The following is a 15887-nucleotide window of genomic DNA, read 5'->3' as shown; positions in this document are numbered from 1 at the left end:
TGGGAGAACTCATGTTCATTGTGCAGTTTAGGCCCTAGTGACTTGCTGAATAATCCAAGGATCTGCAGGGCAAACGAGTTATCCTGTGTGTGGTCAGTGCTTTATAGATTTTATTGAATTGGGAGATTCTGTTATTGCAGGGTTTCTCAACCTTGGCACTTTTGACTTTTTGGGCCAAATAATTTTTGTTGTGGAGGGCTTTCTTGTGCACCGTAGGATGTGAAACAGCATCCCTGGCCTCTACTCACTAGATGCCAGTAGTACTTCTCCAATGTGACAAGCAAAAAATGTGTTCACACAATGCCAATTTCACCCTGGGGGGAAGTCTGCCCCAGGTTGAGAATTACTGTATTATAGTTAAGGGGTGGTTGATGGTGGTTACTTAGCCTAAGCCTTAAAAGATTGTATATATAATTAAATATTACATATGAAAGATTATATATTATACATGCTCTTTTTCTATATTCTTTCTTGCCATTTTTGGCATATGTTATACTTTTAAGTATGGTGACATTCATCTACACTAGTTTTATTTTATATAACTATTACTCACTTTCTTATACTTGTCTATTGAGTTGTAAGAAAATTTTCTCTCTTCTTTTTCTCATTATATTTAACAGATATGTGGAAAAATGTCTACCAGTTCTTTAAAGGTCAGCTCTATGGAACTTCTATTTATTTCATCTGAAGTCTTAGAATAGAAAAGAATCAACACAAATATAGAAAGTCACGTGAAGAAGCTAATTTATGGGGAAAATGAGTTCAATTTTGTGCAGGTTAAATTGGAAGTGATAGAATAATATGTCCAGCAACTACTTGAAAAGAGGATGGGATATAGGTTTAGGAGTCAACAGTATAGTTGAAAATTAAAATTGCTCAAGAGAAAAATGGAAAAAGCTCGGAGTAGTGAAGGATTAAACCTTAACATGAAACCATGGAAATGAAGATGCAAAAAGAGAAAAGAACATTTATAGATTGAAATAGTAAAAGCTAATAATTGGATGATAATTAGGTGAATGGAAAGCCTACCACAGGGGTATTAATAAAGCTCCAACTGCAGGAGAAGGAAGGAAGGAAGGGAGGAAGGCAGGCAGGCAGTCAAGGAAGGAAAGAAAGAGAAAGAAAAAAGTAAAATTATTTGTACTTGCATGTTTCAAAAAATCATTGCAGGGACTTGGTGGAAAATAAGTGGATGGGTTTGTGAGTTTGGGATGAGAGGGTTAGGAGATGTAACTTGATAACTTCCTAGATTTGAGATAAGCATGTATTCTAATATAACTTCTTTGGCTGTGATGTACTGAGGATCAGCTGAGGGATACCTCAGCTGTTTCCTATCCTGAATAAAAGTTCCTGGAGTTAAGAGGAAAAGGGTGTCCAACATGGTAAAGAATGTCAATTTATCCCTACCCTTTCATTGCCCCTACTTTCTTTTAAACTTGCATATTAATCATTTGATACTGTTTTTGGGTGAGATAAATACTTGCTTCCCGCAATAGGTGGCAGATGAAAGGATTTTACTGTCATATACTAAGAGTGGCATCAGCAGATAAGTGGAACTGTACCTAATTACTGCCAGAAAAGGCAGTTCAGGGTGAACGCCTTTAAAACAAAAATTATCACCCTTTGTATAATTTCTCTAACATCAAATTGACTTATATTCAAGAATTACAGAGCGTGTCAAATCATTCAGTTCTTTGGGACTATAATTAACATCCAATTCAACTTAGAAGGTTCATAAGGAAATTCCGCGGCTCAAAATTAGGCGTTAGGTGGGCATTTTACTGAGGGTTTTTTCCCTACGGCCACATGAACAATAAGTAACCCGTCCTTTAAACATTTTTCACACTAAACATTATGCCATGTTCCAAGGCACAGACCATTGCAGCCTCCGTCCCCTCAGCGGCGTAAACACTTGGAATGGGCATGCTGCCCCGTTACTTAGTATTGAGAAGTGGTCACTTTTTGCCCTTCTTAGGTGAGTGTAAGCGATTGCCTTCCCCACTTTCGGTGAACCCCAGGACTTGGAGCGTCTGTGGGTGCTCCTCTAATGGGGACAACTCCTCCCTTCCGACTCCATCGCAGAGAACCCAAAGTTCGAAACCAATAGAACGAAAACCAACGAAGCACACTCAAAATGAGGAACCCGGCAAGCAGCGAAATTCTTGCTGAAGAGAAGAAAAAGCGAAAGGTTTTCCGCTGCAACCAATCAGATGAGAGGATTCTTGGCACGCCCCTTTCTATCTACCAATCAACATCTAGCTCATGGGGCAGTCCATTGCCTCAGGGAAAGGGCTTAGTGCAGCTTCCCTCACAACCCTCACTCCCGTCATTCTAGGCCATTCCACGAACTGTGCTCAAAAGAGGAAAACAGTGCAACAGTTCCAAAGCTGCTCAGTCTCGTGGTGAGCAGCGAAACTATAGACTTCTCTAACAAAACCATGGATTCTAGGAGGGACTGGGAAAGAGAAAAACGAATTCTGGAAGGCAAACTACAACTCCCAAAGGCCCTTGCGCGGACTCAGCGCGCGGGGGACGAAGGGCGGGCCACTGTAAGGGGGAATGCTGAGGATCACGGGGCTCCTCCCGACTTTCTGAACGCAAGCCAGCAAGTGGGCGGGACCTGGGGCGGGCGGAGCGGCGAGAGCATCTGCTCCTGCGCTTTGTGGTCTCCTGCCTCCGGCTTCTCCGCCTGCGACGTCGAAGGGGGCGTGGCCTGCGCAGAGGCTGGTGGGGGTGCGGGTGCAGCGGGACGTGGGTGACGCGTCCCTTTCCAGCTCAGCGGTGTGTGAGGTGTCGCGGCCCCGCCGGCGATTGGCTGTTGAGAGGCGAGTACGCGGCGGCCGTTGGTCGCTGGCCTCACGGAGCAAGGCCCCCGGCGGGCGGGGAGGATATGGGGCGGCAGTGGCGGCTGCAGGAGGCGGGCGTGGACGAGCCGGTGGCCGCAGCAGCGGCGGTCCCCGGAGTCCTGTGAAGCGCCCCTGTCCGCGCCTCTGTGGGGCCCTCAGAGAGGGCTGCCGGGACGCGAGCCACTGAGGAGCCGCTCAGCCAGCGCCATAGCCCTTAGGACTATCGGTCACATCCTCGCGCTCCTGCTCCGGCTCCTCCATCTTGGCCTCGGCAGTGGCGGCTGCCGGGAGGATGTGCCGCCTTCTGGCAGGGGGAAGAAGGAGGAGAAGATGAAGAAGCACCGGCGGGCCTTGGCCCTGGTCTCCTGCCTCTTTCTGTGCTCTCTGGTCTGGTGAGTAGCCGCGACGACAAGGGAGTTCCCGTGAGGGGAGTAAATGGGAGGGAGCAGCCCAGGTCACACCCCCTGGTCATTTTGGCTTTTAGGGTCCGGGTTTCCAAGGCCCCCTTGGAAGGGACAAACCGATTACTTCTCTACTCTCCATCTGACTGGTCTGGTAGTGCTCTGTGCGGAGATTTTCATGGTGTATTTTGGAATTTACAGAGACTCAGTGGGAGAGAGAGAGGTGCCAAGGTAGAGGGAACCACCAAGTGCCTTTGTACTCAGTTCCTCTACCCCTTGGAGACGGTGCAGGGTTTGGGGTGGGTGTTCAGATTGATGGTAAGTAAGTTGCTCCGATTTGCCGCCAGTCTTTGCGTTCTTAGTGTGGTAAGGGGATGAAGCACTTCGGATGTGATGCGTTCCGGACGTGCGATTTTAAAACGTGAGTGGTCATGAAGGTAAGAGTAATGTATAAGCAGTAGTTCTGGACATTTCTCGCACAGTGTTTGATCCCAAGTACACTCGGGCCGCTGTTTTTGGAAACTTGGGGGGCGTGTGTGTATGTGTGTTACGAAGCACTTTTTCAATTGGTTTGGTGGAGAGGGTGTCTTAGATGTAGTGTGTGTAGTAGTTTTTGGTAATGTCCCTTAGTGATGGGAAGGTAAATGCTGTATTTTCAAGGCGGGAAGAGTGCTTTGTCCCTAAAGCACTCCTTAAGTTTTACGGAGTTTCTGTTAATCCCAGGCACTTCTGGAGTTTTTTGAGGAGCAGAGAAAGCTTGTAAGTCGAGGGACTGCTGTCACCGTACTTGGAAAAGCCATTCTTTCCTCCCAGGGAATTTCTTCAAAGATGTGTGACAATTGATGACTGAAAAGATGCTTCTTCAGTCAAGGCGATTTGCTGTTTGTTATATTAAAATAGAAATTAAGTTTCCTGTTTTGCTTATTTCTGCAAAGCACCAACACTATTTTCATTTTTATGGATGCCTAATGGATTCCAGAAGCACTGAAATTGTAGAGTTGTTGCTCACATAAAATAATACATAAACAAGGGGAAGAGAAAACACTTGCCTGGCTGAGGGATTTTTATTGGAAGGATGATAGAAGTTTTTGAGAACAAAAACAATTGACTTATTACCTTTCATTCTGAATCCTTTTAATACCCGTCTCCTGTTTTTAATAAAATCCTCCCCTTTCTACTTACTGTGTTGGGTACGGAGAAGTGCCTGTAAGAGATAAATCCACTCACCTCATTTTAAATTTAAATTTGTAGATACTGAAGCTTGTATTCATTTCCATCTCTTTCTGGGGCTGCCTAGTTATACTTGTAGACTGTGTATTTTCTTTCCTCTTTCTTCTTGGTCTTGCCCATCTTTAAACCATGTTATTCATCATCAAAAGTTTCTGAAATGGCTAATAAGGAAAAGGTGAACACTTTCATTCAAGTTTAAAAACACACCAGTATCTCTGGCTTTTTTTTTTTTTTTAATTGGATGGTGTAAACGAAATCAAGCAATAGAATGTGATTCTTACAATCATTTGTAAATTTAAGTTAACTCTGCTTCTATTTCTTTTGGGAATTTCTGGCTATCTTTTGATTAAGCTAACCCTCAGTTTTCTCACCTTCAATCATTAGCTCTAGTGAAGAGCTAATGAATTTCCCTGTTAGGGAACAAATCGGTTGGCCTGGTATTGAAAGTAGTAGTAATAAACTTCTGTCAAGTTTTTTAACTCCTAGTGAGGAAAATGGATGTGGAGAGTTTGAGTGTGAACATTTTAAGAAACTTTAGCTTAAGAAACTATTGGGTTAGTATATTTTGAGATTTGTTTAGACTGCCAAATTTAGAGACATTTTAATCTTTAGCAAAACGATTAAAAGGCATTAAAATAGGACATTAAGGCTTAAAGGTTTTTTTTGAAGGGTGATGATGATGAATGAGGTTGGGGAAGAGGAGTGGTACCTGATGCTGATTGGCAAAGGGTATGTTTTTTCTTTGAAGCCTCTGCTTTTGTGCCAAGTTGGAATTAATGGCACTTAATGGATTTCTAACTTTTGCTGCAATCTGGTGTGGTATTTCTTTTCCCAACAACCCCATTCCCTTTAACAGAAATGGCTACCAACAAGTCCTAGGGTTAGATGAAACGTTTGCAAGAGTTGATGAGTGCCTTTTAGTAGCCACTTTTGTCTCTTTTGTTATTCACAAATTGTCTCAAAATTTTGTGATCCGTTTCTGTTTTGTACATTGAGTGCTGTATGTCTGTTCTACAGTATTGTAGTTTCTGAGGTTTCCCCTCTCATGCTACCAATATTACTGTATTATGTTTACTATCATAATTTTGTAGATCTTGATTATGTCTCCCCTCTGCTTTTGTCTTCTAGCCTAGAGTACTAACCTTAGATTATGTTTACAGAAAAACCATTTCATCTATGTCATTATTAATTTTTGTTGCTGTTTTTTCCTTTTGCATACTTTATAATTTTTGATCAAGTAGTATAGAGTATTCTAGGCATAAATGCACTATAGCTGCAGCACAGAGCAATGATAGCTAATATTTACTGACAGCTATCTTTGTGTCAGACACATGATGTTTACTTGACAATAACACCTTTAATCTTTATAAGAACCCTATAAGATAGGTATTATTATTAACTTCCTTTTGCATTTTACATGTGAGGAAGTAGAGAGGTTAACTTGGCTAAGTTTAAGCAGCTGTTAAGCTTCGGAGCTTAAATTTGAACCTAGGCAGCACAGGCTCCTGAGTACCATAGTCCTTTATAGGTCAGAAGGCCTGTATTTTATATATGTGGCTCCATCATTTACTAGATATGTGTTCTTTAACTTGTCATGTAACTTCTTTGAACCTTAGTTGTTATATCCTCAGAATGGGGAAATTGATCCATTCATACTTCACAGGGTTGTTAGGAGGATGAAATAATACAAATGACAGATCTTTGTAACACAGTAACAGCGTATTATGTAAATATTTCATCATAACATTATTCAACCACATTTTGTTCTCATACCTACTGTGCCAGATGTTTTTATGAGCACCGAAAATCCAAGATAGAGGGTCACCAGCTTGTCTTGGTTTTAACACTGGAAGTCGCATAACCTAGGAATTCCCTGCATTAGTTTCTTATGCCTGCTGTAGCAAATTGACACAAATTTAGTGGCTTGAAACAACACACATTTATTACCTTACAATTCTGTGGATGAGAAGTCCAAGATATGTCTCACAGGGCTAAATAAAGTTAAGGTGTCAGCTGGGCTCGTTCTTTTTGGAGGCTCTGAGGGGAGAATCTTTTTCTAGAGGCCGCCTGTATTCTGTGGCCCCTTCCTCACATCAGCACTCCAACCCTTTTTTCAGTCCTTATGTCTACTAATGACTGGTCCTCCTGCCTCTTCCTCTTATAAGGACTATTGTGATTACATTGGGTCCAACCAGACATTCCAGGATAATCTCCCTATCTCATAATCCTTAATTTAATCACATCTGCAAAATCTCTTTTACTATGTAAGGTAACATATTTAGGGATTAGGATGCAGACATCTTTGAGGGGGGCGCATTATTCAGCCTATACCCTATACTATACTCCCTCAGTCCTGGGCAAACTGGGAAAGCTGCATCACCCTAAAGAGGAAAAAAACATAATTAGTGGATATTCTGAGTGTGTCCCTTAATTAGTAAAACCTTGTGCATCCACCTTAATTGTCTATAAGTTATGTACATGTGCCAATATAGTAATAGTATATTAGTGTATGTAATAAATTAATGCAAGTTAGATATTTAAGAAAAATGAGAAAAAAATAATAATTTCTGTTAATGGTACCTTTTGTTCTCATTAAAATAATAATTTTTAGTGAGAGCTATGTGATTGACCTACTAGATTATTTTATGTCATAGTATAGAAGAGGAATAGCTTCAACTACTTAGGAGTCAGCCCTGTCATTTTCTTGTTGGCTGTGCTTGCATTTAAATTCTTTGCAGTAATTTTTTTAAAAGCTGCTTCCCGATGTTGTGAGGGTCAATTCAGTTTAAACTGAATAATTCCTAAGTCTACCTAACTGGGCAAACATAAACCACAGTGAATCATGGTGTGCTGTAAGTAAAACCCATTGTTTGTGGGACTTCCACTCTTTCCCTGGATTTCTGTATGAATCCTTACATTAATCTTAGTAAAACTTATTTTTTAAAACTAAACAAATCTATTCTTCCTTCACCCCAAAGGATCATCTTGGAGAAGCTTATATTTAGACTTTCGGGAAGAGCTTGACATTTAAACAAGTCTCATACATTTGGCAAATATAACAGGTACTTACAAAGGTTTTAGGAACAGCAAAGGAAGAATTCATATCCTACTTGTGGTTCTGTCACTAACTGTATGTCTTTGGACAAGTTACTTCTGTGAACCTCAGCTCTCATCCATAAAATGGTCTGTAGAATGGATAGTTCACAATGAGAGAATTTTGTTGTAGGCAGAGAGAACACTTACCCAGTTATCTAGAGCGTGAGTGTATGTGAGGAGAGATGGGAAGGGAGGCTAGAGCTAGGTTTTGAAAGGATTTGATTATCATGCAGATGAATTCTAATTCTAACCACCTGACAGAGGATGAGTAAGTGAAGTGGTTTAAACTGGAGAACAGGAGCATGAGGTCTCATGGATCTTTTAATTAGATTGCTGTGGAGGGTAAAGTGGAATGTAGGGGACGAACTTTGGAGGCACGAGGTCCTAAGTCGTGGTCCCACTAGAAGAGAGTTGATATCTAAATCAAGATGTTGGCCTTTTTGTCCTTAGTAGTAATTTTTCTGAGTATGTCAGACCAGTTTTTATCAGTTTAAGAGGTTTATTTCCTGGTTTGTGATTACATTTCTGTACCCTTTTGCTTTTTCTCTCATGATTGCTGGTCTATTAATATACATAAGTGAGCAGAAAAAAATTTAAAAACTAGAACAATATATAAGCTGTTTTTTCTTTTTTGAGGTGATGAATAGAGCATATTGGAAACATATCGATAAAACATTTTGAAAATTCCCCAGGAAATCTGGAGGAATTTTTTTGCTTGTTTCTGCTTCTGTCTCTTAACTTTAAAGGTTCGGAATCTATTTCTTTTCTGAATAATATTTGAAATAAATAAAATAATAAAACAATCCCACTTCTCCAAATCATTTGATGCCTTTTTTTTTCTTTCCTTGAATAAACCAATGAAAGATGACCTTTACAAAAATGATTTTTTTAGTGGAACTTAATGTGAAAGACTGAGGAAAAAAAGTTTATCTTTGCTCTGGGATATATATTCCGAAGAAAGCACCTGGTATTTTTATTTATAAGAGGTGTCGGGTCATACAGTGTCAGATCCCTTCAGATAAGTTAGATGAAGCCACTTAATAGGAAAAGGTCTGTGAAAGAAGGTGTGTGACATCTTTGCATGACACTTGAACACTGTGTCCAATAAAAGACGGCAAATGACGTGTTTCATGTTGGTCCTTTATGTTATTAAACATTTGAGGATATACTGGAATGGAAGCAGGCAGTAGGGTTGACAGGCAATGGAAAAATAAAAGGTATCAGCTCTTTTGAGTATTGGTTATTTCATTTTTCGTTTGTTCATGAACTTGTACATTACCCTTTCACTTTTCTCAACAGTCTGAATGGAGAAAAGAATCAATATGTATAATTAATATTCTTATGCTTATAATGAAAGGGAAACTTATAAAAATTTAAGTGCTTTATTATTCTCAAGTCATCTTCAAATAGAAACACCTGTATGTACATGATGCTTTTGTTTAGTAGTTTATACATAACTGGAAAGAGATGAAATCTCTTGAAACTTATCTACCTGTTTTAGATTATACTTTAGTGCCAGTTGTATGTTATGTTTTTCAAGGCCATATTTTAGACTAATTTAAAAGTCAAATTGTACATGTCACAAGGGAATAGGAAATTGCTTTTGAATATTTGCAGTATAAGAGTGTTAATCCTTTGGGATGAATTTGTTTAATAAATGCAAGTTTTTTTGAAAGAAGATTTGGTTTTATTTAGGACTTTATAATTAATTGCTAGTTAAAATTATTTTATATTTTACATGAAAGTGACACCTAGCTGTATTAGAAAGTATTCTGTAACATTAATACGGTTCATAGGTACTAAGCTAATTTTGTATTATTATGTAGCGTTTGTAATCTACTGGAGAAAAAACATGTAAAGGCTAAGAACAGTGCCTCACTCGTAGTAAGCACTACTGTATAAGTTATTCATTGACTCTAGCTACTTTGGTAATTTGTTGAGTAGAAATAAGACGGCCTAGGTTTCAGAGTTAAAAATGGGAATTTATAAATCCACTTAAATATTATTTGATTATTCACAATGTATTTGGTGTGATGAAGGATACAGAAGAATTGTGAGACTTGAGCTCTGTATATAAGCTGCTTGTTACAATACAGATAGTGGTGTAGTGTGAAAGGCATAAAACTATGTCAGAGCTTGGTTGTAGTTCTTTCTTTTCATTATTAATATGAACATTTATTGAGTGATTATTTCTCTTCTAAGTACTAAATACTATTCAATGTAATATGCATTAAATTATTTTATTCTCTGTATAGATGTTTTAAGGCAGACACTCCATTTTAAAGATGAAGAAAGGTGGGCACAAAGAAGTTAAGTTCTTAACAGCTTGCTCAAGTTCTTACAGCCAGGAAGCAACAGAGCCAGAACTAAGAAGGCCAGGTTCTAAGCCTTAGAACAGCATACCGGTGTTCTCTTAACCGGTATGCTGTGCTGCCAGTTGGCTGGTAGATGGTCTTGGGCACGTTTCTTCACTTTTTCTAGTTAATAATTTTATCTGGCAAAGTGTCAGTTTTTTTCATCTGAAAATGTGGGTGCCTGTATTAGCCTAGGAAGGAATGGACATTGGAATTGTTCATGAAACTTTTAAAAGAAATACGCATACCTAGGAATCTTACCTTGTAGATTTTGTCAGTAAGTTTGTGATACTCTTTTATGCATTCAAGTTTGTTTTACTGTATTAGGTGAACTCAGTTTATTTTTTATATGTCTAACATTCTAAGATACTTGATTTGAATGTTAATAAACAACACATAAAACAACTGCATAGTAAGTGCTTAAGAGGAGAAAATGAGGGCTAGAGTTCTCAAGGAAGGCTTGACTTGGGTTTAAGGGAAATGTGTGGTTTATAAACTCTGCTTCTGTGCAAATAGGAGCTTCATGAGCTGAAATAAGATGTAGTGGTGTTGATAACATGAATAATGGCTGTTTCTTTGTGTGTGCATGTGTATGTCTGTCTGCCTGCTTGCAGTGGGTAGATGGCACTTAATTGTCAAGGAGAAAGAGAGTTATGAATGGAAGAGATAATCTAGTTGATATGGGTAAGAGTGGTAGTAAACAGAAAAGCCTGAGGAGAAAGAGAGAGATTTCAGAGATTGTGGTAGATTTTGCAAACCAGTCCAAAGAATTAGATAATAAAGATTCAGCAAGAAAAGTGGTGTTGTGAGAACATTATTTTGACATAATTGTGCTAGATTTTTTTTTAGAGGAAAGAGACTTAGAGGGGTGAATACAATTGGCTTTCCACATCCACAGATTCAACCAACCTCAGGTTGAAAATATATTTTAAAAACAATAAAAATAACAATACAACAATAAAAATACAAATAAAAACAATGTTGTATAACAGCTATTTACATAGCATTTACATAGTGTTAGGTTTTAAATCACCTCTAGATATTATATGGGAGGATATGCATAGATGTTTTAAATCACCTCTAGATATTTTAAATCACCTCTAGATATTTATATGGAAGGATATGCATAGATGTTTTAAATCATCTCTAGATATTTTAAATCACCTCTAGATATTTTAAATCACCTCTAGATATTTATATGGGAGGATATGCATAGGTGATATGCAAATGCCATTTTATGTAAGAGACTTGAGCATTCTCAGATTTTGGTATCTTCGGATCCTGGATCCAACCCCTTCTGGATCCTAAGGGATGACCGGGCTAAAAAGCCCTTGGAGTAATTGAGGCTTGTCATAAGAAGGACTTCATCTTGGCAGTAGAAATAAAGAAGAGGGTACAATAAATAGAGACTTTTGAGGAGGTAAATGATTTGATTTTGTGAAAGGTTGGCAAGCTGGCTGTAGTGCAGTGCAGTGCAGCAGGTAACAGCATTAGGCTAGGATTCTAAATAACTGGATTTTAGTTTGCCTCTAACCAAACTCTGTTCAACATCCCCTTTCTGTTATCCATCTCAATGCAAAGAGATATTTACTTAGGCTTCTGTGTGCTGTATCCTATACAGGATTCTGGTGGATAAAACAAAGTAACTGCTTTCTTGGAGCACACTGTCACTGAGAGTACATTCTAGGGCCTAAAATTATGAATCTGTGAAATAAAGTTCAATGAGAAAAGAAATGTTAAGCATTTTTTGTTTGTTTTCTGTTTGCTTGTTTGTTTTAACTTGGGCAACTAGAAGAATTGGTGGTGGTCAAAAAGAAGTGGAAGAGTTGGCAGAGGGCTTGGAAGGGGAAGGAGCTGTTAGTTGCAGGTGAATGGAATATCCAAGTGGAGACATTTTATGGGCACTTAAAAATGCAGACTTGAATGCAGATAAAATTTGGCCTGGAGTGCCAGGCGCGGTGGCTTATGCCTGTAATCCCAGCACTTTGGGAGGTCGAGGCAGGCGGATCACCTGAGGTCAGGAGTTCGAGACCAGCCTGACCAACATGGAGAAACCCCGTCTCTACTAAAAAAAATAGAAAATTAGCCGGGCATGGTAGCGCATGCCTGTAATCCCACCTACTTGGGAGGCTGAGGCAGGAGAATCACTTGAACCTAGGAGGCGGAGGTTGCGGTGAACCAAGATCGTGCCATTGCACTCCAGCCTGGTCAACAAGAGCGAAACTCCGTCTCAAAAAAAAGAAAAAAAGTTGGCCTGGAGTTATCCTCATAAAGCAGAGGTCCCCAGCCCCTGGGCTGCGGACCAGTACTGCTCCGTGGTCTGTTAGGACCCTGACCTCACAACAGGAGGTGAACAGCAGGTGAGCGAGCATTACTGCCTGAGCTCCACCTCCTGTCAGATTAGCAGCAGAATTAGATTCTCATAGGAGCATGAACCCTACTATGAACCACACACGCGAGTAATCTAGGTTGTGTACTCCTTATGAGAATCTAATGCCCCCCCACCCCATCCGTGGCAAAGTAGTCTTCCATGAAACTGGTCTCTGGTGCCAAAAGGTTTGGGACCGCTGTCATAGAGGGAATCATTTTTGAAAGAGAACATTGGACTTTTGAAACAGAATAAAGAAAGGTGCCAAGCATAGTAAAGCTCTGAAAGAAAGGAGGAAACTGGAAAGGATAGATGGAAAGAGATTTAAGGAAGTCATTTAAGTGGTCAACAATATAAAATGTCTTAGATAAGTTTGGAGAGCTTGAAAACTGAGAAACTTTTCAAAAGAGGGAAGTGATTGATAGCTTTTGGGAGTGGAGAATAGAAGATATTTGGAGAGCTGGTAGGCATGAATTCCACACATTTGTTTGGTAGCCAGGAGATGTAGAAGAGTACATAAAAAAAAAAGTTAGCATGTAGAGTAGCTTCATACTTGTATGCTGCAACCCATTTTACACAGTGCCACTGGATTTGTCTTACATGCAGCTTTGATTATGTCAGTCCCCTGATGAAATATCTTTCAAAGGCTCCTTGAAGGATAAAACTTTAAACCTTGATAATTTTTAAATGCCTGCAGTCTGACCCACACTTACTGTTGTAGCTTTATTTTCTGCTTTTCCTAATAGAGACTTTGTTTGAGCATGACTGATCTGTTGGCCTGGTAGTAATTTATTTGAGGACTATTTTTGTAGTCTCTAATTGAAAATTAAGGTAACAAAACTACTGTCACTTGTGTTTTAGAGGCTAAATACACCGTACCCAATTTCTGAAAATATATTATTATCAAGTACAGGGCATGATTATTTCCAGCATCTTAGAGGACAAATTGTATTGGCTGAATTTCTAATGGTAGGTTATAATGGTAGGATATAAAAACAGAACATATCACATTTGTTTACTAAGTGCTTCTCTATGTTGGATCAATGAAATTATGGGCCAGTTTAGTGAAACAATTTTCTAATAGAATTTGATATGTGGAATATTAAGCTAAGAAAATTTAAGACCCAATCCTACATCAGAGTGAAGTTAAAAGTCAGAACTACTGAAATGCAAAGGTTTAATTAGAAACAGGCACTAGAACATAGAACTTTCTCAGCTAAGCTGTACAATTGCACGTGATTTGACTATGGACTGTTGATGCAGCCAAATAGAATAAAAACTGCAAGGAGAAAGAGGCCCAGTATGCTCTTACCTATTAGCAGATAGACCAAGCAGAAGAGAAGCAACCTTAAAAGAGCTCCAGACTGATACATGGTTTAGAAGAATATCTGTCTTTTAATAAAACATTGTGATGGAGAGAAACGAGGTTGCTTAAGCAAAGGCACTAGAGGCCTGGTGATCTTTTGGTCTTGTTTTATTACCAGTGCTTGACCAAAATGGCTTCCACATTATTCACCCATTTCCCACAAGTTTCTCAATACTTAGAGGATTTCAGTAAATTTTTTCAGATATCCAAGAAGTAATATTCAAAAACTACAATTTTCAGTGATAACTTTAACCATACTGCGCTAATTGAGTGGCTGGCACTATATTTCTGTACAAGGGATTAACTTTGAATTTATGTTTAAGAAGCAATTCTTTATTGCCTAGTTTAGTTATTTCTTTTACCACAAAGTGTTTTCTCATTCTTCTTTTTAAAGCTCTGAAAAAGCTTTTCCAATTGATAGTTCAAAGTAGGAGCTCAATAGATCATCATGCTGGCAACAGGGCAGTGTATTCTCTGCCTTGGAGTTGCTTAGTCTTATGTGAGAAACAAAAATAAACAGTTCATTTCATTTCAGTGTGTATGTGCTCAGGTAGAGATAGCCAAAGGGCTGTGGGAATTTAGAGCGGGCCGCCCACCAACCACAGATTGTGGAAATCAGGAAAATGTTTTAGACCCTTATTAGTTTCTTGCCCCAAGAGAGAAGAATTATAGGTATTGAGTTATGTTTTAGATAGTGGGAGTGGGAGCAGGTACAGAACATTCTTGAAAGAGGGAACAGCATGAGCCAGAGACATGAGACAGCACAGTCTGTGTTCAAGGAACTATTACAGGTAGCTCTGTATCGCTGAAGCATAAAGTGAAAGGCAGGGAGAGTGGCAGGAAATATGAAGCTGAAGACTTAGTAGAATTTTAGAGATTTTTAAATAGCATGTGGAGAGAAGCTTGAGTTTTGTCATGTAGTTAATGGAGTCTGTAAAAGGTCTTAAGCAGGGGAATGGTAGTGTGATAATTTACTGTTAGATTTTTGGCAGAGGTGTGAATGGTTGATTTGCAGACGTAGCAAGTTAGGAATTAGGGAGATCTGTTAGGAGGTTGCTCTAGGTAAGAGATAAGGGCTTGAGTTAAGGCAGTCAGAATGGAGATTGAGAAATGATTTAAAGAAATTTAGAGTAGAATAAACAAGATGGTCAAGGGAGGGTGAAGGCAAAGGAGTAGTCACAGGTGTTTTTCAGGTTTCTAGTTTGAGGACTGGGTAGATAGCAGTACCAGATGGTGGGATCAAGGATATAGGAGGAAGAGATTTGGAAAAGGAAGCTAATGTATTCAATTTTGGATTTAGATGTTTTTGAGATACCTTGGAATATGAAGGAAGAGAGATGCAACTTTTAAATGAGCTTTGTTTATCCTCAACATTAAGGTAGGGTAACACAGAAGGGTTTTAAGGAATGGACCAGTTAGGAAAAGATAAGGGCTGAAGATAAAAGTTTCAGTAGCTGTCAACTAAAAACCATGAGAGTAGGTAAGTCTCCTATGTAGAATATAAAGGGAAGATTTCAGAACCAAACCCTTGGAGCATCAGAATTTAAATAGTGAACAGAAGCAGCATATCAAAGGAGACTCAGAAACAAGAGTCAGTGTGAGATGAAAAGCAGAAGTGTGTAATTTGACAAGTCAAAGAGGAGATGGTTTAAGTTAAAACAGCAGTCAGAGGTACCACATGCAGCAGGGAAATCAAAAAAAGCTAACTTCTGCCACACCATACTAGTCTCAGTGGTACAATGAGGGCAGAAACTAGATTTCAGCAGGCTGAGGACTAAATAGAAGGTGAAAACATTGAGATTACAAGTATAAACTACTGTGAAATTTGATAAGTGAAAGTAGATAGAAAAGGTAGTGGCTGATAATAACTGACATTTCAGCACATATTCTGTGCCAGGCTAAGCATAGCATATACATTTATTTCAGTTCCTCCTAATAAGTCCATTTTACAATGTTGATACTGAGTTGAGGCATATAGGTTGGCCTGCCTGCCTTCCGTCCTTCTGTCCGTCCTTCCCTCCCCTCCCCTCCCCTCCCCTCCCCTCCCCTCCCCTCCCCTTCTTTCCTGGCAGGGTCTCGCTCTGTCCCCCAGTCTGGAGTACAGCAGCATGATCACCACTCACCGCAGCCTTGACCTCCCTGGGAACTGGTGATTCTCCTTCCACCTCAGCCTCCTGAGTAGCTGGGACCAGAGGTGTGCGCCACCATGCCTGGCTAATTTTTGTA

At 39.5% G+C, this 15887-nt stretch overlaps 1 protein-coding gene across 11 annotated transcripts in view; it reads left to right on the top strand.

Moving 5' to 3' along the window:
• The first annotated feature begins 1694 nt into the window (after positions 1–1694).
• The window catches only part of SUCO (SUN domain containing ossification factor), a 78095-nt gene continuing 63902 nt past the window's right edge, over positions 1695–15887 (top strand). For 10 of the 11 annotated variants that reach the window (XR_010135414.1, XR_008676863.2, XM_063710821.1 and 7 more), the window contains exon 1: positions 1695–3238. Coding sequence is in view for 8 of the 11 variants with exons in the window: in XM_063710821.1 (XP_063566891.1) it covers positions 3177–3238 (62 nt within the window). In the remaining 3 variants the exon portion in view is untranslated. The remainder of the gene's footprint in view (positions 3239–15887) is intronic. The other variant, XM_055377836.2, reaches the window with a different exon arrangement.

Source organism: Gorilla gorilla, chromosome 1, assembly GCF_029281585.2.
Source record: "Gorilla gorilla gorilla isolate KB3781 chromosome 1, NHGRI_mGorGor1-v2.1_pri, whole genome shotgun sequence".
In the NCBI taxonomy this organism is placed as follows: domain Eukaryota; kingdom Metazoa; phylum Chordata; class Mammalia; order Primates; family Hominidae; genus Gorilla; species Gorilla gorilla.
The sequence above is the reverse complement of the archived record's forward strand: the minus strand, read 5'-3'. Positions and strand labels throughout refer to the sequence as shown.